Genomic DNA, 22906 nt, shown 5'->3' with positions numbered 1-22906 from the left:
AGGTAAAGCTCACTTGACAGGAGGTTAGGTTAGGTCTCAGAGACTCGATAAACCTCCAAGGGGCAAGCTAGTCCCAACAGTGAGGAATGAGAGGAAGTCCTTGCGGACAGAAAGTCAGGGTCAGGGAGGTCTGGGACCCAACTCCAAGTAGGAACTGGGGATGAGAAGCAGGACTACAATCCTTGACAATTTACTTTGGGGAAAGGCAGGTCCATGTTCCTAGCAGAGCCAAAATATTGAACAAGTAAAGGGACCAAAGAACTCAGATCCTCAATTACAGAATGGGAAAAGCAGCAAAGCCAATTTGTGACCTTGGGGAAGTCACCTAGATTCCTCAGTTTCCTTTTCTGTAAAATGAGCATAGGGGGATCCTATATAGAATATAAAGTTGTTGAGATAAGGGATTTTCTTTTGTTGTATTCACAGGGACAGGCACACATAGAACGCATTTAATAAAAGTTTGTCAATTTATTGATAAATTAGTAGTTGACCTCTTACCCATTTTGCAGCTCAAACAATCCACGATATTAGTGTAGCAGAACCTTACTCTTGTCTCCACTGCATAGAGGCCAGGGCTATGGTTGGGAAGCATCTCATTTCTGCCCCTCACTGACTTTGTTCTCCCAATTTTAGAGAGTCTAAACTCATCAGTTCCATTTTACTATTTGTTAATCAGATGAACTTTTACAAAAGAATATTGACTTCAAAGGTATAGTAAGAAAAAATAAAAACGTGAACATTCTCTTTCAGGTCTCTGGGGAGGATGGGAGCATAAGGTTTACTTACTTTTCCAGATCCTATTAGTCTTACAAAGTCCAAGTCCAAACCCTTTCTGGGGTTGCATCTTGGCACTCTGGCTTTTCTATTGGACTATTTGCAATCTCTAGCCTGTCATCTTAGACTTGAAAACTGCCGTTGCTCAATCTCCCAGTTTGAGGACTCCACTCCCTACAACTACAACTTGAAAAGACCAAGTGAACAAGACCCAAACCACTAGCCTATTTTTTTGAGAGATCTTTTATAAAGGCTGCCCATTTTGCTTAATAAAGAGTCCAATGTAGTCTAGTGATTAGAGTACTGAGCTTGGCATCAAACTCCTGGGGTCCATTTCTGCCTTCGATGCTGGCTAGATGATCATGAGCAAATCACTTAGTCTGCCCATCTCTAGAAGGGAGTACAAATATCCAGGCTACCTATTTAATAGGGTAATTTTGAGGCAACTCAAACATGTTGAGGTAAATAAAGTCTTTACTTTAAAATCTTATTTAAGTAAAGTCAACTATTGAAGAATCTCTTCTCTCACAGAAACAATAGGGGTAGGACACAGTCTTTGGCATCCTTCCTGTGTATGCTGGTGGAGGTTCTCAATACTCAAGAAGTCCTTGTTTTGATTTCATTGTGGAGGAGACTGAGGAATCTTGGTTCTAGAGAGGAAAGGCGGCTGGGGTGAACAATGGAGAGAGCACTGAACTTGCATCAGGAAGGCTTGATTTTGAATCCTGCCTCGAACATTTATTAGCTGCCTGATCTTGGCAGACTAGTCTGGAAGCCTCAGTTTCTCCATCTGTAAAATTAGAATAATAAGACCCTTATTTCAAAAGATAGACATGAGGATCAAATGAGATTTGATGTTGGGTATCTCTCATCCCACTGTCATGCACTGACCCTAACAGGCCTTGTTGCCTCCCTAGAACACCCGGTCCCCATGAAATCTTGTTGAAGAGAGGTACAATTCCACGTTGCCATGTGCAATTCCCATATTGGCTGATGCTTATCACACCAATATTTCACTAAGCTATTGTGTCCAGCTCTCAAGACACAAAATTCTCCTGTTAGTTGGAGTTTTGTATTTATTATTTTAAAAATTATAATCATGCTTTATTTTAACATTCTTTAAAAACAATTGAGTTCCAAATTATCTCCCTCTCCAAAGCCCCTCCCTGACCCGTTCAGAAGGTCAGCAATATGACATCATTTAAAATTTAATTATACTTTTTCACTTATGTTTGGAGTTCTTAAGGCAAAAGATCAATAAACTTTATCTTCTTTCTTCCCTAAAGGGCCTCTCTCCCAAGTCTTACTTTATACCTCTAGCAATAGTTTGGTTGTTTCACTTTAGTAACAAGGCTCACCCTGTCTGGGGCACAGAACACATAGATTCATAACCCTGCTCTGGTATATTACCAACTGTGTGAGCCTGGCTAAGTCATTCTCTTGAGTCTCAATGGACTCTTCTAATAAATGGGAATGATAAGTGAGCTACATACTTCACAGTGAGGAGCAATCCTATATAAATGTAAGTCATCATCGTTATAGAGGATGGATCTGTGATACTGACTCATAGAATGACAAACAGCTCTACAGCCCGGCCTTACTTGGCAATTGATTGGTTTGACAAGGGGCCAGCCTTTGCCTCCTGATACCGATCCTTTGGCACTAGGGTCAAGGACTAGGATCAAAATGTTTAGATTGAAGATGGAAACTCTGACATCACTTCGCTAACCCTTGAATTTTACAGATGAGGAAACTAAGAAGTTAAGTGACTTGCCCAAATTCCTGCTTGCAACCCAGGGCCTTTAACCCCAAAATGATCCCTTTTCTCACCTTTCAGTGAAGCCATTTTTACTTCTTCCTTCCCATTCCCCAGATGTCTTAAATTTTCTCAAAGGTTTCATCTTTCTCTCCAAAAGATTAAATTTTGGCTCTCCAAGGGACTGCCAGACCACTGAAATTGTTCCTCAATTCACTCCCAGAGGTACTTGGGCACATTATGCAAGTTAAACACATACTTGAAAACCACAAAGTCCTCCAGAACCAATAGGGGTTACATAAGGGTCTAAGACAAGGTCTGTAGAGAGTAGAATGGAGCTAAAATGTGACCCTTTAGATAAACAGAGAGAAAATTATTTTCAATGGTTGGCAAAGAAGATGGCTTTCTTGGAGCAGCTGATTGAAATTTTTTCACTCACTAGAAACTTAAATCCTGGGCAATGGTAGAATGCTATTTCCTCAATATGATAAAAACCAGGAGGACTTGCTACATTATTGGGCAGAAAATAGTCCTAGAGACAAAGAAATTCTGAATTGGAAAGGACCTTAGTAGTCATTTAGTTTCAAAAACTTTAGTCCATTTAAACTAAAACTGAAAAACAAAACAAAATATCCCCTCTACAAAATACCTGACAAATGGTTCTTCGTCTACTTGAGGATTTCTAATGAATCAAATAAGTATTTATTAAACATCTATTGTGTGCCAGGCACAGGACTAAGGGATAAGGTTCTAAAGCAAGGCAAAAGATAGTCCCTTCTCTCAAGGAGCTCACAGTCCTTACGGGGAAGACAGTATGCTAACAACTATGTACAAACAAAAAAATATAGAGAAGAAATTGGAAATGATCAACAGAGGGGAGACATTTAAGAAGGAAAAGGAAAGACTTCTTGAATAAAATGGGACCTGAAGGAAGTTAGGGAAGTCAAGAGGTAGAGAGAATTCCAGGCATGGAGACAGCAAAGAAAAAAAGATGGAGTGTTACGAAGGAGAAACAGCAAGGAGGCCAGTGTCAATGGCTCACAAAATATGCAAGAGAAAAATACAAGAAGCATTTATAAAAGCAAGAAGGAGGCAGATTATAAAGAGCTTTAAAAACCAAAAAGGATTTTATATTTTGTCCTGAAGCTAGTAGGGAGATACTGAGTTTTATGGATTAGGAGGCATGACATGGCTTGCACTTATTTTGGGAAGATCAGTTGCAGTTGAGTGGAGGATTCGGTAATTCTAATAGTAGCTGGCATGTCTATGGTCCTATTATGTGCCAAGTACCCAGCTAAGTGCTTTACAATTATGCTCTCATTTAATCCTCACCAAAACCCTTCAGGCAGGTGCTATTATTATTCCTAATTTATAGATAAGGAAACTGAGGTAGAAGTTAAGTGAACTACTCAGGGTTATACAGTTAGTAAATGTCTGAGGCTGGGTTTGAACTCGTTTTTCTGACTCTAGGACCAATGTTGTATCCACCATGGTGTCCTCTAGCATTTCCAAATAGGTGGTGGTCTCACCAACTAGATAGCAAAATAGAGTTTGAATGGCAAGTATTGCCATATTGGGGAAAGACTCTTTGTTTTGGAGTTGGATGACCTGGTTTGAATCCTTTTTTTTTAAATTAAAAAATTTTTTTTTATTTTTTAGAAAAAATTTTCCCATGGTTACATGATTCATGTTCTTGCTCTCTTTCTCCCCACCCCTCCACCCCCCAGTAGCCAACACGCATTTCCACTGGTTTCTTCCTGTGTCATCAATCAAAACCTATTTCCATATTATTGATAATTGTTCTAGGGTGGTCATTAAGAGTCTACATCCTAATTGTGTCTGCATCAATCCATGTGTCTCAGCACTTGTTTTTCTTCTGTGTTTCCACTCCTGTAGTTCTTCCTCTGAATGTGGGTATCGTTATTTTCCATAAATCCTTCAGAATTGTCCTGGGTCATTGCATTGCTGCTAGTACAGAAGTCCATTACATTCGATTTTACCACAGTGTATCAGTCTCTGTGTACAATGTTCTCCTGGTTCTGCTCCTTTCACTCTGCATCACTTCCTGGAGGTCTTTCTAGTTCACATGGAATTCCTCCAGTTTATTATTCCTTTGAGCACAATAGTATTCCATCACCAGCATATACCACAATTTGTTCAGCCATTCCCCAATTGAAGGACATACCCTTGCTTTCCAGTTTTTTGCCACCACAAAGAGTGCAGCTATAAATATTTTTGTACATGTCTTTTTCCCCTATGATCTCTTTGGAGTACAACTGGGTTTGAATCCGGACTCTACCACCATGACAACCTTGGAAAAATCACTTCAATGTACTGGGTCTCAGCTTTCTCATTTTTTAAAAATATAAGGATTAAATTAGATGACTTATGAGATCCTTCCTGCTTTAAAAATATCATTTTTTCCTAATGTCCCTAATTTATGTAGAACCTGGTAGTTCTTTAAAAGATTTATAAGTATAGTGGCTAGAAGAATACTAGGCTTGGAGTCAGGAATACTTAGGTTTAAACCCTGACATTTATTAATTGTGGCATCTGGACAAAGGTGTCTAACCTCTTTAGGACTTGGTTACTAAGTTATAAATAGGTGGAAATCTGCATCAATGGAGAAAATTTACAAGCTGGGAATTCCCTACAAGGACAAAAGCTGGTACTTGGGATATTTAGGATTACAAAGTTCTTTTGTCACAACAACTTTATGAGGAAACCAAGGCTCAGAGACTCTAAGTGTGTGTTCCCCAGAATTCATAATTGGTAATTGTTAAATCTGGGACTCAAAATATACCTTCCAAACCCTCCATGAATACTGATTGCAGCCTCTCTGCACTTTAGCATTTAGTATTCTTAGCATAATGAACTCATCAATTTAATCCTCAAAGGAATCTCAGAGAACTTCTAATCCAATTCCCTCATTTTACAGGTGAAGAAACTGAGGTGCAGAGACATTAAATGATTTGCTCAAGGTCACATAGAGAGAAAATAGCTTGGTCAGGATTAAAACCCAGTTCTTCCTTTTTTTGAGGTAAAGGCATTGAATGAGATAACACAGTAAGAAGATTTTTCAATAAAGCGCGTCTCACATAAACCTATAACCTACACTCCCACAAATACACACTCCATCAATGAGTTTAGGATCACGCATGGGAGGCCCACATGTGGGGAAGAACAGCTTATATCTCTGATTTTAGAGGACTTCTGATGTCTAATGGGACACTATTATACTTATCTCCCTTGGCTTGCTCCTTTCCAGGGATGGTAGTTTTGTTTGTTTGTTTGTTTTTTTGTTCTTGTTGCATGCATTGTCCCCTTGGTATCCATGGACCTATTCCTCAGTGGGCGAGTTACTCCTCTGGTGTTGCCAGGTAGTAAAGGTCTGTGTTGGGCTCATCTTTCTGCGGGTCCTATAACTTCTACTGGCATGCTCCATGCAACCATATTCCAGGCTCATTTCTTCAGAACCATCCGAGCCACCCCAGCTTCAGTATGCTAGGGTATAGTGGTTAGAGCCTTTCCCTAATAAAGGCAGAATGAGAGCTCTTTTGTAGTAGTCATCATAGTCATTGAATAAAAAGCTAGGCAGAGGGCTCCTAGGCTAAGATTAGGTCTTTCCTCTTGATCCCTAAGTCTAACGGGAGAGCAAAGCCAGCTTCCTATTACCAATGACCATCTGAGACAGGGTTCAATACTCTTAGATGTTTTCCAAATTCTCTCTGCCTTAGCAGCAAATGAATTTGACCCAGAACAAAAGGTAAGCTAAAGAGGGAAGATCAATGTTCTCTACCTGCTTAGCTTCGATTTCTGTCTTTATAATATATACTTGTTAAGAACAAAGCCTGATTGCTTTCTTACTGTATTTTGACCAGCAGAAAGACCTCAGTTTCCTTATCCTGAAAATAAGTACAAAGTAATTTGAGGAGAGCAACTAATGACTGTGGGAAATTAGGAAAGGTCTCTTGTGGGAGGTATGAAAATCGGGGTCCACCTGGGCTTATATCCTACTTTGTTACTTGCCTCCCTTAGTGCCATTGGTCAAATCACTTCATCTCCAAGGCTATTTCCTAATCTATAATTAAGTGTTTGGCTTAGGTCACTTTGAGCTCTAAATCTGTGATCTTCTGACTTGAACACAATTGCAATATGTGTTTGCCAACACGATTGCTCTTCAGATAATGAGTGATTCCATTATGCCAGGAACCAAATCGAGTCTCTTTTAAGCTATCTGGAAACCCAGATGCTTCACCCAGGAACATGGCCACTCACACATACACACGTCACATCAGTTGATTATTTTCCTTTCTCGTTACAATTTGCTCGCTTTTTCAGGACTGATCTGAAAGTGGCATCTAAACAGCAAGTCCTGCAGGGCTTTTGCTAACAATTTAGCCAACTCACCTACGATGTTGCTTGAACGCTACCTTTGCTGAGCAGAAATGTTCTCTCAGGAGCACTGTGTCTCTCTCATGAACGTCTTATGGTTGCCTGAATGGAAAATGAATCAGAGGAGAACGAGAATGGGGAAATCAGTCGATACGGCCCGTTGGGAAAGCCTTGGGCTGATGTCACTGAAGGTTCAGCCGCCACCAAAATGGTCTGGGTGAATTACTCAATGTCCTACCTATTTCCTAATTTCTTCCTCTTAAAAGGGACATTAGAGGTTGCTTAATCTCCCTCCTGTCCACTGCATGATTTCTCTTCATGCATCCTGAATAAATGCCTTATAGCCTATTCTTTGAATATTCCAAGTGGCAGGAGCTTTCTACTTTACAATATGACTGCTTTGATTGCTAGTCAGCTAATAAATAATTAAAGAATATGCTATTGAATATATAGGAATGAATTCTGGAGTCAGAAGCCCTGGGTTCAAATCCTAGGTCAGTCACTCGTTGTCTATGAGACCTTTGGAAAGTCTTTAAACCTAAAGGCCTCAGTTTTCCTATCCGTAAAATAAAGACAAAGGTGCCTAAATCAAAGGAATTTGTGTGAGAATTAAATGAGATAATGCATATAACATATGCAAACCTTAAAATTCTAGGTTATTGTTGCAATTGTAATTTTTACAACTATTATGGAGTGTTCTGGGGGACTAGCACTTCTTGTACATGGGCTTGCTGAGTCCTTTTCAGGGCTACTCATCCATCTTTGGTGGCCACTTGGCACTCAACTCTTACCTGTAGCTCCAAGAAGCTGTAGCATGTGTAGTGGTCATGTCCTGTAAAACTCGAGCAGATTGGCTAAACCAGATTGTATGTAACCATCAGGCTACAAACTCCTCTGGGGGTTTAGGGGTGTCTGTCCCAAACATGTGAAAACCTCCCCCATCAGAATTGTGGATGAGAACAATTTGTTCCAACAGTCATGGAGGTGAGCAAAGTGGGTACTAGGGAGTGTTTAAAACTTGGTCAGACGTGGAAGGTGTCACAATCATCCATTGCATCCCAGGCCATCATCAGTCATCCTGACTCTTGTCCTGCCACTGGACTGAGATGACTCTGGGAGAGACAGTGAGGCTGATGACTTTGTGCATCTCTGCCTCACTTAGATCCCATTCGTACAAGTCAAGATATCACCCCATGATGTCATTGGTTCTCTTTGAAAACAAAAGATAGACAACAAACAACAAAACTAAACAAAACGTAGCTTTCTTTTTTTTAAATAATTTTTTATTTTTAGAAAAAATTTCCATGTTTACATAAGTCATGTTTTTACTTTACCCTTCACCCCCTTCACCCCCCCAAGGCCCCAAATGACCCCCTCCCCCCACCATAGCTAATTCACATTTCCACTGGTGTGGTCAGCCAAGACTTATTTACACATTATTGATAGTTACATGGGTGTGGTCTTTTCAGGTCTACATCCCCAATCATGTCCTCATCAACTTTCACTGGTCTAAAAACTTAGCTCCTGGCATAAAAATGGTATAGAAGATAGGTCTCATAGTGTGGAGAAATTGGGACAGAAAGTGCTTTAGGCTGGACCAAGTTCTTTAAAGACTGAGTACTACTCCTCTCTGAAGTTTGGTTTTGAAGATATTATACTGGTCTGAACTTAGGACATTGTTTTTCCCTCAAATGACTTTGGTCGCAATTTTTTTATTATTTATATTTATCTTATAACATTATATATACGCATATATTTGATTTATTTTCCTTTTAAAGGAGATCTCATTTTGGAGATTGCATTGATATGACTTTCAGATTGCTCACCATTCCAGTTATCTTCCTCGGTTACTCCTATGTCCCATCTAGGATCATAGACCTAGAGCTAGAAGGGATCTCAGTTACCATTTAATCCAACTTTCATATTTTATAGATGAGGAAACTGAGGCACCAGTACAGTCCTGAGCATGAATTCAGGAAGACTTGAGTTCAAATCTAGCTTCAGATACTTATTAGCTGAGTGATCTTGGGTAAGTCACAATTTCTGGGCTTCCATCCATTTTCTCATCTATAAATGAGGATAATAATCGCACCTACCTCCAGAGTTGTCATGAGGACCAAATGAGATAACATTTATAAATCATTCTGTAAATCCTAAATTGCTATGTAAGTGCTGGCTATTATTATTCTTTTCAGATTCAAAGATATTTATTTATTGCAACTACATGTAATAATAATTTTCAATATATGTTTTCTGAAATGATAAGATCCAAACTCTCTCCCTTCCTCGCTTCCCTTTCTCCACTCAGAGATGGTAGCAATTTGATCTGGGCCATACATTTATTATCCTGGAAACCCCACTTCCATAATGGTCATTGTTGTAAGAGCACACTCATACAAAACCAAAACTCCAAAATAAAACCACAATGACACTGATGTGAAAGATGAGGATGCTTTGATCTGCATCCATTCAACTCCAACAGTTTTCCCTCTGGATTTGGATAGTATTCCCCATCATAAGTCTTTTAGGATTGTCCCAGATCATCATTGTGTTGCTGAGAGTAGCCAAGTTTTCACAGCTGATCATGGGACAATAATACTGTTACTGTGTACAATGCTCTCCCAGTCCTACCTATTTTGCTCTGCATCAATTCATGCAGATCTTTCCAGCTTTTTCTGAAATCCTCTCACTCATCATTTCTTATAGATGAGGCTATAATTATTAATAATAATTGCCCAAGGTCACTCAGGTACTAAGTGGCAGACACAGAATGTGAACCCAGGTCCCAAATCTCTAGAATCATTCCTTCTTTCCTTTTGCCTCTCAACTTCTGCTGCTGGGGAGATTTAGCCTAGATTGAACTGCAGGGTGAAGAGACAAGTAGAAGAGCTGCCTTCAGATGTTGGAAGGGCTGGAACATGGAAGAGAACTCATTTTAGCTAGCCTCAGATGATGGAAGATGCCAATTTGGGGACATTCCTCATGTGGAGATTTTTAAAGACAATTGGAGCTGTTCAAGGGCAGAATAGGAATGGGCTATTTTGGGGAGTATTGAGCTTCTTGGTATAGGAGGTCTTCAAGCAGAGGATGAAGGAGTACATGTCAGTGATGTCGTAGAAATTTAGACAATCCCTTTTATTTGTATTAGAACTATGTCTGAGGTAGTTCACCTTGGTCTGAGGTATCTGGACTCTGCCTGGGAGCTGACCTACATAATCCAGGGTTTATTGGCATTTCTGCTTTCTGGGAGTGGATTCTTTTCTCTATTAGCTTCTTAAAGTTTTAGTTCTTTGGTTGTATTTCCACTCTTCTCCCTTGAATTGAGTTTTTTTTCCAAAAAGTTTTGGTTCCAAACCAAACCTTTCATCTTAGAATCATTACTTGTGTATTGGTTCCAAGGTAGAAGAACAGTAAGGGCTAGGCAATAGGGGTTACAACTCATCCAGGATATCACACAGGAGGTGGTGTCTGAGGTCACATTTGAACCCAGGACCTCCCATCTCTAGGCCTGGATCTCAATCCACTGGGCTACCCAGCTGCCCCTGAATTAAGCCATTTTTTAAACAAATTTTCCATATTGGGACTTTGGCAATCTTGCCAGGAGGGGCAGGAAGTAAAGGGATGTGGAATATTCAGTAAAGAGAGCAGACAATAAGACATGGACCCTCAGAATCCTTAAGAAAAATATCAGAAGAGACATCTCCCTATTCCTTTAAAGAGGTTCTTTTAAAGAGCCAAACATGTATTGATATCTAATTTTTGCTGATTGTTTCTCTCTCTTAAATTTTCTTTATTATTGGGTGGGGCTTCTGGGAGAGGACTAGAAAGAGAGGAGGGGAACAATTTAGGGATGTTAAAAAGATATCAATATAATTTATTTATTTATTTATTAAAAAAAAAACCTTTGACCATATTAATAATCAAACCAGCAGAAATCACATACAACATCTATTCCTACTGAAAACACTAGGAAGTATAGGAATAGAAAGGCTATTCCTCAGAATAATAAACAATATGTATTTAAAACCATCAGCAAGTATCATCTGCAATGGGGACAAGTTAGAAGCTTTCTCAATAAGATCATGAGTGAAGCAAGGAGGTCCATTATCGCCTCTATTATTCAATATTGTATTAGAAACACTAGCAGTAGTAATTAGAGAAGAAAAAGAAATTGAAGAAATTAAAGTAGGCAATGACTATTACTGAATTATCATTCCTTTCAGATGATATGGTGGTCTACTTGAAGAACCCCAGCAAATCAACTAGAAAGCTAGTGGAAATAATTAACAAAGTTGCAGGGTATAAGATAAATGCACATAAATCATCAGCATTTCCAACAAAATTCGGCAGCAGGAGTTAGAAAGAGAAACTCCATTTAAAATCACTCTAGAGAATATAAAATATTTAGGTATCTATCTACCAAGACAAACACAGGAATCATATGAACACAACTACAAAACACTTTTCACGCAATTAAAACTAGATCTAAAAAATTGGAAAAACATTAATTGTTCATGAATGGGATGAGCTAACATAATAAAAATGACAATTTTACCCAAATTAATCTACTTATTCAGTGCCATACCTATCAAACTACCAAAAAACTTTTTTATAGAATTAGAAAAAATTATAACAAAGTTCATCTGGAAGAAGAAAAAGCAAAAATATCAAGGGAAATAATGAAAAAAAAAGTGAAGGATGGGGTCCTGGCAGTACTAGATCTTAAACTGTACTACAAAGCAGTCATCATCAAAACAATCTGGTACTGGCAAAGAGACAGAAGGGTGGATCAATGGAATAGACTTGGGGTAAATGACCTCAGCAAGCTAGTGTTTGATAAACGCAAATAACCCAGCTTTTGGGACAAGAACTTACCATTTGAAAAAAAAAAACTGCTGGGAAAACTGGAAAACAGTATGGGAAAAATTAGGTTTAGAACAATACCTTATACCCCATACCAACATCAATTCAAAATGGATAAATGACTTAAATATAAAAAAAGTGAAATCATAAATAAATTAGGTGAACATAGAATAGTATAATTGTCAGATCTGTAGGAAAAGAAGGAATTTAAGACCAAGCAAGAGATAAAGAACATTACAAAATATAAAATGAATGACTTTGATTATATCAAATTTAAAAGGTTTTGTACAAACAAAACCAATGCAACCAAAATGAGAAGGAAAACAATAAACTGAGGAAACATTTTTATAACAAAACTCTCTGACAAAGGTTTAATTTCCCAGATTTGTAAGGGACTAAGTAAAATTTACAAAAAATCAAGCCATTCCCCAATCGACAAATGGTCAAGGGACATAAATAGGCAGTTTTCACATGAACAAATCAAAACTATCAATAAGCACCTGAAAGTGTTCTAAGTCCCTCCTGATTAGAGAAATACAAATCAAAACAACTCTGAGATACCACTTCACACCTAGCATACTGACCAATAGGACAGCAAAGGAAAATGATAAATGTTGGAGGGGATGTGGCAAAATTGAGACACTAATACACTGCTGGTGGAGTTTTGAATTGATCCAACCATTCTGAAGGGCAATTTCAAACTATGTGCAAAGGGCTGTAAAAGAATGCTTGTCCTTTGATCCAGCCACAGCACTGCTAGGTTTGTACCCCAAAGAGATAATAAGGAAAAAGACTTGTTCAAAAACATTTATAGCCGCACTCTTTGTGGCGGCAAAAAGTTGGAAAATGAGGGGGGTGTCCCTTGATTGGGGAATGGCTGAACACATTGTAGTATCTGCTGGTGATGGAATACTATTGTGCTCAAAGGAATGATGAACTGGAGGAATTCCATGTGAACTGGAAAGACTTCCAGGAAGTGATGCAGAGTGAAAGGAGCAGAACCAAGAGAACATTGTACACAGAAGTGGCATGATTGAATTTTGTGACAGACTTCTCGACTAGTAACAATGAAATGTCCCAGGACAGTTCCGAGGGACAAAGGAGAAAGAATGTATCTACATCCAGAGAAAGAACTGTGGGAGCAGAAACACAGAAGGAAAACATGTGATTGATCATGTGGTTCATTGGGGGTTTTGGCATTAAAAGATTATTTTATTACAAATATGAATAACATGGAAATGGGTTTTGAACAATGATACACGTATACAGTGGAATTGCTTTTCAACTCCAGGAGGGGAGAGGGAAGGGAGGTAGGAAAAAATCACAAATTATATAAGGATGGAAAAATATTCTAATTTTTTAAAAATGACCCTTACTTTCCATTTTAGAAGCAATATTGTGCATTGGTTCCAAGGCATAAAATCAGTAGGAGCTAGGCACAAGGGTTAAGTGACTTGTTTGGGTACCACAAGTAGGAAATATTGGAGACTTCAATAATGCAGGCTTCAAGCTTCTAGGTTCATAGTACAGGTTAGAACACATAGACACCATTAGGAAGCAAGAGGACAGGGGCCATGCTAAAAGCATGTCCTGTGTGCCAGGCACAATGTTGGGTGCTGGGGATGCAGGTAGAAAGAATGAAACAATGCAAAGAGCTATCTGAGACACGTGGAGATCAAGTGACTTGCTCTAGTCCATATGACTGGCAAGTTCTGGAGTCCAGATTTGAACGAAGGTCTCTCTGACTTCTAGCTTAGCACTCTCTCCCTCTGCCACATTGCTTCTAGCTTAGAGAAGTCTGGGAGAAATTCAGATATGAACCTGGCAGAAGAAATGATGCTTCTGAAGGAATCACTCTTCTCATAGTCCAGCTCACAAATGGTGCCCAGTCTGCTCAGCTGAGTAACTAGCTATTAGGATAATAGGGTCACTTTCCCCTGGGCTCGATCTTAAGGTGTTCTCAGAGGTTAGAGTTAAGTGCCATCTTGGAAGTGAGTATAATTATCTGTGTTACAGTTCCCCTGCTGACACTGTTCATTCTTCCCATACTATTCTGCCTAGGAAAACCTTAGGATATTTCCAGGACAAGAATCAGTCCTTTAGCAAGGGAGCTGATTTTCTGGTCTGGAATATGTAGATTATCTTGATTATAGTACCGTCAGAGCAGAATGATGGAGACCTGGGGAGTTGGGAACATTGAGTTTCTTTCCTATTCACATTTACAAGCCTTTATAGAAGTCATCTATTAGAGGCACTTGAAACCAAATGGAACACTGCTAAAATGGTGGCTTGAGATACAGGAGAGCATTTCTGTTTTATTAGATTTCTTCCCCCTCCCTCCCTTTCTGTATCCTGAATGGACCCCTGCATTCTCTAGCCTTTGTACCAACCAGGCTTTGCCACATGAAACCAAACTGCCATCTATTCTATAAGTAGTGTTCTTGTTCATTCTACCTGGCACTAAATATAGCCTATTCAAAAGGTTTTACACATTCCTATTCATAGACAGAGGATGAGTGTGCCAAAGTTGTAGGTTGACCCTGGACATGACCTCAGAGTCCTAGTATCACAGGATGCCAGAGTTGTAAGGGAACTTGGGACAGAGATGATTGGAAGGGATATTACCCACCCAGAATGTTAGAGATGAAAGGGACCACAAAGGGACACACAAAGTTAACAGTGGAGGTGAACATGGAAGACAGAAAGTCAGAATTGGATGGGAAGTTAGAAAACAATCTAGTAGGTCTAGAAGAGACCTTAGTCCAACATCTTCATTTTACAGATTGGGAAATGGAGACCTTGATAAATTGTGACTTGCCCAAAGTGACACAGTAAGCCTAGTTTGGGCCACATGTCTGACTTCTGAAGCCCCTTCTGACAACAAGATTCTGTGACTTCATGCATTATGCTCTTTCGATAGAAAAGAGATAAATAAAATTCTATGCTGGTGGAGCTGTTATGAGGACCTGGGCTCTACTAATTTTTTTAAACCCTTAACTTCTGTGTATTGGCTTATAGGTGGAAGAGTGGTAAGGGTGGGCAATGGGGTCAAGTGACTTGCCCAGGGTCACACAGCTGGGAAGTGTCTGAGGCCAGATTTGAACCTAGGACCTCCCGTCTCTAGGCCTGACTCTCAATCCACTGAGCTACCCAGCTGCCCTGGTTCTACTAATTTTTAATCTAGGGGTCTTTTAATAAGATCGTAGGGATTCTGCTCAGTTTTATTGTTGTTGTTCAGTTTTGTCTGACTCTTTGTGACCCTATTTGGGATTTTCTTGACAAAGATACTTGAGTGATTTTTGATTTCCTTCTCCAGCTCATTTTACAGGTAAGGAAACTGAGGAAAATGGGATGAAGTGACTTGCCCAGGGTCACATAGCTGTTAAGCATCTAAGGCCTGGTTCAGACTCAGGAAGATGAGTCTTCTGGACTTCTGGAGTGGCACACTATCCACTGTGCTACCTAACTTCCTTTCTGCTCAGCGGTAGTTGAAATAAGACTGTCCTGGGAGTGAGATGACTTGGTTCCTAATCCAAGATTTATCTTTTAATAACTGTGTAGCCCTAAGTGGTTCACCTTCCAAATTGGGGAGATTCCGTCATTTGTATAATGAAAGGGTTGGACCCAATCGGGGTTCTTAACATTTTTTGGGTGCCAGACCCCTTTGCTATGGGGCCCTTCTCAAAATATTATGTTTTTTAAAATCATACTTGAAGGATATGCCACAATTTTTTCCCATTCATGTTCAAAGACCTCCTGAAATCTACCTTTGCACAGGGAGACACCAAATCAGCCTTGGTCTCTAGGTCAAGAATCTCTAGACCAAAGAGAAATTTTCTGATATTAGTCATCTGACAATTGTTATCTGGAGCCAGGTTTTATTGAGAAGCCCCTAGTTCCTTCTGAACCTCAACTTCCTCATTTGGGAAAAGAGGGGAATAGGATACACTTTTCAGCCTTTTCCAGCTTTCATGATGCATAGAAGTTGCAGAGACACAACTTGGGATGAGGACAAATTTCCTAAGAACTGGGTGGTGTTTACCTAAATAGATGTAAACTCCTTGAAAGGATAGGCTTCCATTTTTTTCTTGTCCCCCAGCACGTAGCATGGTGCTCGGCACATAGTAGATCTCATAAATGCTTTGTTGAATCAATAAATGAAAAGTGAGATGGGATGTCTTCAGAGGTAGAAGCCGCTCCTCATGATGGAAGTCTTCTGAGAAGGAGTAGGTGACCATTTGTTGGGCAACCTGTAGAATGGCTTCTTTCTCTGGAATGGGCTTGGACTCCAAGCTTTCTGAGGGCCCTTCCAACTCAGAGACCTCGTGATGCTGCAATTTTGATCCTAAAAGTGGAATCATGTTCTCAATGAAATTGGCCACATCTTGAAAACATTTACACTTATATAAGTGAGGAGGAGGCAGCCAAGTGAGTGAGGAGCTGGCTGAATGAAGTGACCCTTTCTAGGTACTTTGATAATTCTGCTTTCCCTCTCCCTGGGCTGTTGCAAAGGGTTGTTTTTGTGTTGCTAAACTAAGCAATGTTGCTTTATTTGTTTTGGGAAGGCAGTTAGCCAAGACACATGACTAGAAGGCAGTTTATGACCTGGGATATGATTATACAGAGTTGAGCTGAGCATGCGGCAATTTTATTTGGTGTGCCATTGTTATGTGGGTTGGATTTCAAAATACTTCACGCAGAAAACTTGCAACAGGCAAAATGTAATTATTTAGATTTCTGAACAGAGTTTCCAAGGGGTCTGATCCAATACAGACTAGAATAACGAGCAATGGTCCTGAAGACTGCATTTCTATCCCTTCTGGCTCTGGTATTTATCATCACTGCAAAATTGGATAAATGAGCTAACTTCCCTAGATATCAGTTTCTTTTTTAAAAATAAATTTTTTTAAGCCAATGAAAATTGCCCTTGTCTTTATGCCATTTATTCCATATCTTCCCTAGTCTTCTGAGAAAGAAAGAACAATACAAACTCTGTCACAACTATATATAATCACACAAGGATTTCTGTTTTGATCCTGTCTAGAGGAAAGTCTCAATCTTCCCTCTGAGTTCAGAGGAAATGGGTTATATTTTTCATCAAGAATTCTCTGGAATTGTGAGTGATCATTGTGCTAATCAGACTTTCAACTTCTTTCAAAATTGCTTGTCTTTATACTGTTATCCATGTACAAATTTTTCTCCTGGCTCTGCTCACCTCATTTTGCATCAGTTCATAAAAGGCTTCCCAGGTTTCTCTGAAACCATCTATCTCCTCCATCATTTTTTTTCTTTTAAATTCTCACCTTCCATCTTAGAATCAGTATTGTGAATTGGTTCCAAGGCAGAAGAGTGGTGAGGGGTAGGCAATGGGGATAAGTGACTTGCCTGGAGTGACGTAGCGAGGAAGAGTCTGAGGTCTAATTTGAACCCAGAACCTCTCATCTCTAGACCTGGCTCTCAATCCACTGGACCATCTTGCTGACCTCCCCCCATCATTTCTTACCACATAATAGTATTCTATCATATTCATATATCATCTTGTTTAGCCATTTCCCATTTGATGGATACCTGCAGTGGTGTGCTGGTAAATGTTTGAGAATCTATAACTCTCCTTAAAAAAAATCCAGTATATGCAAAACATACTTTTAAGTTTAATTTTCACTTTGAACGTCTTCTCCATCTTATTTAAGGTTATTAAGTTTAGACAATCAACAAAACAATTAATCAAGTTCTGATTTGTAGTGTTCACTGATTTCTAGAGGATAAATTTCACATTAATGAGCTAGTCTGAGCTGCCTCCATCACCCCTGAGCTTTCCCATTAGTTTTTAATTCTTTGCCACTTCAAAAAGAGTGGCTCAAAATATTTTTGTACACATGTCTTTTTTGTATATATGTTTCTTCTTTGATCTCTTTGGGGTATAGACCTACTAGTGGTATCCCTGGATTAATGTTTATGTCCAGTTTAGTAGCTTTTCGGGTATAATTCAAAACTGATTTCCAGAATAATTAGAATACATTCTGCCAAGAACAGTACATTAATGTGTCTTTTCCATAGGTTTTATTTTGGGCTTAACTTTTTCAATCTTAAGAATATGAGGTAGAATCTGAGAGTTCTTTATATTTGAATTTCTCTTATTGTTAGTATTTTGGGACATTTTTTCATATGTCTATTGATACTTTGTATTTCTTCACCTGAGAATTGCCTATTCACATTCTTTCACTGTTTATTAATTGTGAACAAGCTCTTCTTCTTATAAATTTGAATGCGACCCCTACGTGATTTAGAAATGAGATTTTTGTCAGAGAAATCTTTCTACAAAGACTTTTTCTCACATACCTACTCCTCTTGTCATTTTAGCTGCATTGTTTTTGTTTGTACAAAATTGTTTTAATTCTATGTGCTCAAAATACTCTATTTTTCCTTCTGTGATCCTCTTTATCTCTTGTTTTGTCATTAACTATTCTCTAATCCATAGACTTTCCAGGTAATTTCTTTCCTACTCCTCTCACTTGTTTATGATATCACCCTTTATGCCTAAGTTATGTAATCATTTGGAACTTGGGTTGGTATATAGTATAAGATCTTGATTTATACATAGTTTTTACCAGACTGCTTTCTAGTTTTCCCAACAGTATTTTTTTTTTCCAAATCATGATTCTTGTACCAATAGCTGGGATCTTTGGATCTGCAATTTCCTTAACTAGAAAATAAGTTGCTTGGATAAGATTAGAGATTCTTAAGATATAACGTGTATATAGGTGTGTTTGTGTGTGTGTGAGAGAGAGAGAGAGAAAGGGAGAGAAAGAAATGGATCCCCATTGCTATGTAATAAAAACTATGGACTAATTCTCAGAATAGCATTTTTAAATGCATAAAATAAAATCTATAAGATTAAAAAGGAAATCAATTAAATTAAAATATAATTATAAAAATCATGGATTCTTGCGTAAGAATCCTTGTACTAGATTATAGATATAGATATGCCTTAGAAGATATATAATTCAATTTTTAAAAAATTTTACATAGGAAGAAAGTGAGGTCTAGAGAGAGGAGGTGATTTCCTTAGGGTTATATGGGTAGAAATGTCAAAGTTAATCCTTTAACTCCCAATTTTGTATTCATCTCACTTCATTGCTTTAGATGAGATCAAAATCTTGTCTAGCTCTAAATCCTCTGATCTCCTGTGGAAGAATCTCGAAGTCCTATGAAGGATTCTTCCAACTTTAAATGTTGTGATCTAAGTAACCTAATTAATAGGACCAACTTGATTATGTAACCCTAAGCAGAGCTGGTCTTATATATTGACACAATAGACTGCATCCTCCATGGTAAGATTTTCTATCTTATCATTATAATCTTACTATTGCTCAAATACTTTCTGTCCAGATTCTTTCTTTTTCTTTTTTTTTTTTGAGGTGAACCTCTATTTTCATGACTGTAAGATGATCCTAGTGAGGAAATTCCTTCTTTTAATGAAGATCTGCAACTATTTTGAGACTTAAATTCTTAGAGAACTTCCTGGAACAGGTTAAGCAATTTTTTAGGAGGGTCAAACAGCCAGCATTTTTCAGGGGTGAGACTCCCAATTCTAAGGCCAGTCCCTATCCATTATGCCAGGATGCCTTTTCAAAAAGAACCCCAATTAGCCTATCATACTATCTGAGATTAATTTCATTAATGTTTTATTTTCAAGAGACCTATAAAAAAATAAGAATACCCCTTTGGGAAGAAAACCTATTATATAATTATCAACAGTTAATTCTTCAAACTAACTTGTTTATTAGTTAGCAGATGACAGGGTCTTAAAGGGGAGAGAAGGAAGAAAGCCGTATTTTGGCATTTTTATTAAGCTACAGAGTAAAGCATTCTTGGATGGTATAACACGATGGCTTTGAATATTCAAGGGACAAAGTGCAGGAACTGAGAAAAAGGGAGATAAAAGAAAAGCACTGAAAAAAATAGATAGAATATAAGCTTCTACTACAACTGGACTGGAAGCTCCATGAGGGTAGGGAACATGTCTTAAATGAATAGGATCATACTTACACTGCTGATGCACGGACAATAAAAAGATATGAATAAGCTCTAGTGACTGTCAGGCTTTGTGTTTAGTATTGTTTGGAGGTGTAAATTATTATTTGCAAAATGGAATCATTAACCTGTTCTCTACTCTATAATTTAGGGAGATAAAACTAACAGCAAGTGGGCAGCTAGATGGCTCAGTGGATAGAGAGACAGGTCTAGAGTTGGGAGTTCCTACTTTCAAATGTGACCTCAGACATTTCCAAGCTGTGTGACTCCAGGCAAGTCTCTTAACTCTCATTGCCCAGCCCTTATAACTCTTCTGCCTTGAAACCAATACTTATTATAGATTTTATTTTATTTTATTTTTTATAATTTATTTTCAAGTACTTTTTTGCAGTTATAAGGGGAAAATTTATATTATTGAGTGCATATATTAATAAATTAGGGAGGGCAGAGGTAAATGAATTGGGCATGCAACTTAAAAAACTAGAAATTGAACAAATTAAAAATCCCCAGATGAAAACTAAATTAGAAATACTAAAAATCAAAGGAAAAATTAATAAAATCGAAAGTAAAAGAACTATTGAATTAATAAATAAGACTAGAAGCTGGTATTTTGGAAAAAAACATAAAATAGACAAAGTACTGGTAAATCTAATAAAAAAAGGAAAGAAGAAAAACAAATTAACAGTATCAAAGATGAAAAGGGAGACCTCACCTCTAATGAAGAGGAAATTAAGGCAATCATTAAAAACTATTTTGCCCAATTATATGGCAATAAATATAGCAATCTAGGCAATATGGATGAATATTTACAAAAATATAAATTGCCTAGATTAACAGCAGAAGAAATAGAATACTTAAATAATCACATATCAGAAAAAGAAATTGAACAAGCCATCAAAGAACTCCCTAAGAAAAAATTGCTAGGGACTGATGGATTCACAAGTGAATTCTATCAAACATTCAAAGAACAATTAATCCCAATACTATACAAATTATTTGATATAATAAGCAAAGAAGGAGTCCTATCAAATTATTTTTATGACATAAATATGGTACTGATTCCAAAGCCAGGTAGATCAAAAACAGAGAAAGAAAATTACAGACCAATCTCCCTAATGAACATAGATGCAAAAATCTTAAATAGAATACTAGCAAAAAGACTCCAGCAAGTGATCAAGAGGGTTGTCCATCATGATCAGGTGGGATTTATACCAGGAATGCAAGGATGGTTTAACATTAGGAAAACCATCCACATAATTGACCATATCAACAAGCAAAGCAACAAAAGCCACACGATTATCTCAATAGATGCTGAAAAAGCCTTTGACAAAATACAGCACCCATTCCTACTGAAAACACTAGAAAATATAGGAATAGAAGATCCTTTCCTAAAAATAATAAATAGTATCTTAAACCATAAATAAGCATCATATGCAATGGGGATAAATTAGAAGCTTTTCCAATAAGATCAGGTGTGAAACAAGGATGCCCATTATCACCTCTATTATTTAACATTGTACTAGAAACACTAGCAGTTGCAATTAGAGAAGAAAAAGAAATTGAAGGTATTAAAATAGGCAATGAGGAGACTAAGCTATCACTCTTTGCAGATGATATGATGGTCTACTTAAAAAATCTTAGAGAATCAAATAAAAAGCTAGTAGAAATGATCAACAACTTTAGCAAAGATGCAGGATACAAAATAAATGCACATAAATCATCAGCATTTCTATATATTTCCAACACATCACAGCAGCAAGAGGCAGAAAGAGAAACACTATTTAAAATCATCCTAGACAATATAAAATACTTAGGAATTTATCTACCAAAACAAACACAGGAATTATATGAACACAACTACAAAACACTTTCCAAACAATTAAAACTAGATCTAAACAACTGGAAAAACATTGACTGCTCATGGGTAGGATGAACTAACATAATAATAATGACCATTCTACCCAAATTAATTTACTTATTTAGTGCCATACCTATCAAATTGCCAAAAAACTTCTTTACTGAATTAGAAAAAACTATAACAAAGTTTATTTGGAAGAACAAAAGATCAAGAATATCAAGGGAAATAATGAAAAAAACATGAAGGAAGGTAGCCTAGCAGTACCAGATATTAAGCTATACTATAAAGCAGTGGTCATCAAAACAATATGGTACTAGCTAAGAAACAGAAGGGAGGATCAGTGGAATATACTTGGGGTAAGTGACATCAGCAAAACAGTATATGATAAACTCAAAGTGTCCAACTTTTGGGACAAAATCCACTATTTGACAAAAACTGCTGGGAAAATTGGAAAACAATATGGGAGAGATTAGTTTTAGATCAACATCTCACACCCTACACCAAGATAAATTCAGAATTGGTGAAAGACTTGAATATAAAGAAGGAAACTGTAAGTAAATTAAGTGAAAACAGAATAGTATACTTGTCAGATCTCTGGGAAAGGAAAGATTTTAAAACCAAGCAAGAGTTAGAAAAAAATTACAAAATGTAAAATAAATAATTTTGATTATATTAAATTTAAAAGTTTTTGTACAAACAAAACAATACAACCAAAATCAGAAGGGAAACAACAAACTGGGAAAAAATCTTTATAACAAAAAATTCTGACAGAGGTCTAATTACTCAAATATACAAGGAACTAAATGAATTGTAAAAAAAAAATCAAGCCATTCCCCAATTGATAAATGGGTAAGGGACATGAATAGGTAATTTTCAGATAAAGAAATAAAAATTATCAATAAGCACATGAGGAAGTGTTCTAAATCTCTAATAATTAGAGAAATGCAAATCAAAACAACTCTGAAGTATCAACTCACATCTAGCAGATTGGCTAAAATGATAGAAGGGGAGAGTAACGAGTTTTGGAGGGGATGTGGCAAAATTGGGACATTAATGTACTGCTGGTGGAGTTGTGAACTGATCCAACCATTCTGGATGGTAATTTGGAATTATGCCCAAAGAGCGATAAAAGGATGCCTGCCCTTTGATCCAGCCATAGCATTGCTAAAGAGATCATAGATAAACAGACTTGTACAAAAATATTTATAGTTGCGTTCTTTGTGGTG

At 37.6% G+C, this 22906-nt stretch overlaps 1 protein-coding gene across 1 annotated transcript in view; it reads left to right on the top strand.

The window, feature by feature from the left end:
* The first annotated feature begins 7031 nt into the window (after positions 1-7031).
* Positions 7032-22906, top strand: part of LEPR (leptin receptor) — a 153304-nt gene continuing 137429 nt past the window's right edge. Inside the window, exon 1 of the mRNA XM_044674764.1 lies at positions 7032-7136. Within this exon, the coding sequence (XP_044530699.1) occupies positions 7032-7136 (105 nt within the window). The remainder of the gene's footprint in view (positions 7137-22906) is intronic.

The sequence above is a fragment of the Gracilinanus agilis genome, chromosome 4 (assembly GCF_016433145.1).
Source record: "Gracilinanus agilis isolate LMUSP501 chromosome 4, AgileGrace, whole genome shotgun sequence".
NCBI classification, from domain to species: domain Eukaryota; kingdom Metazoa; phylum Chordata; class Mammalia; order Didelphimorphia; family Didelphidae; genus Gracilinanus; species Gracilinanus agilis.
Note: the sequence above shows the minus strand (reverse complement) of the source record. Positions and strands in the feature narration are given on the sequence as shown.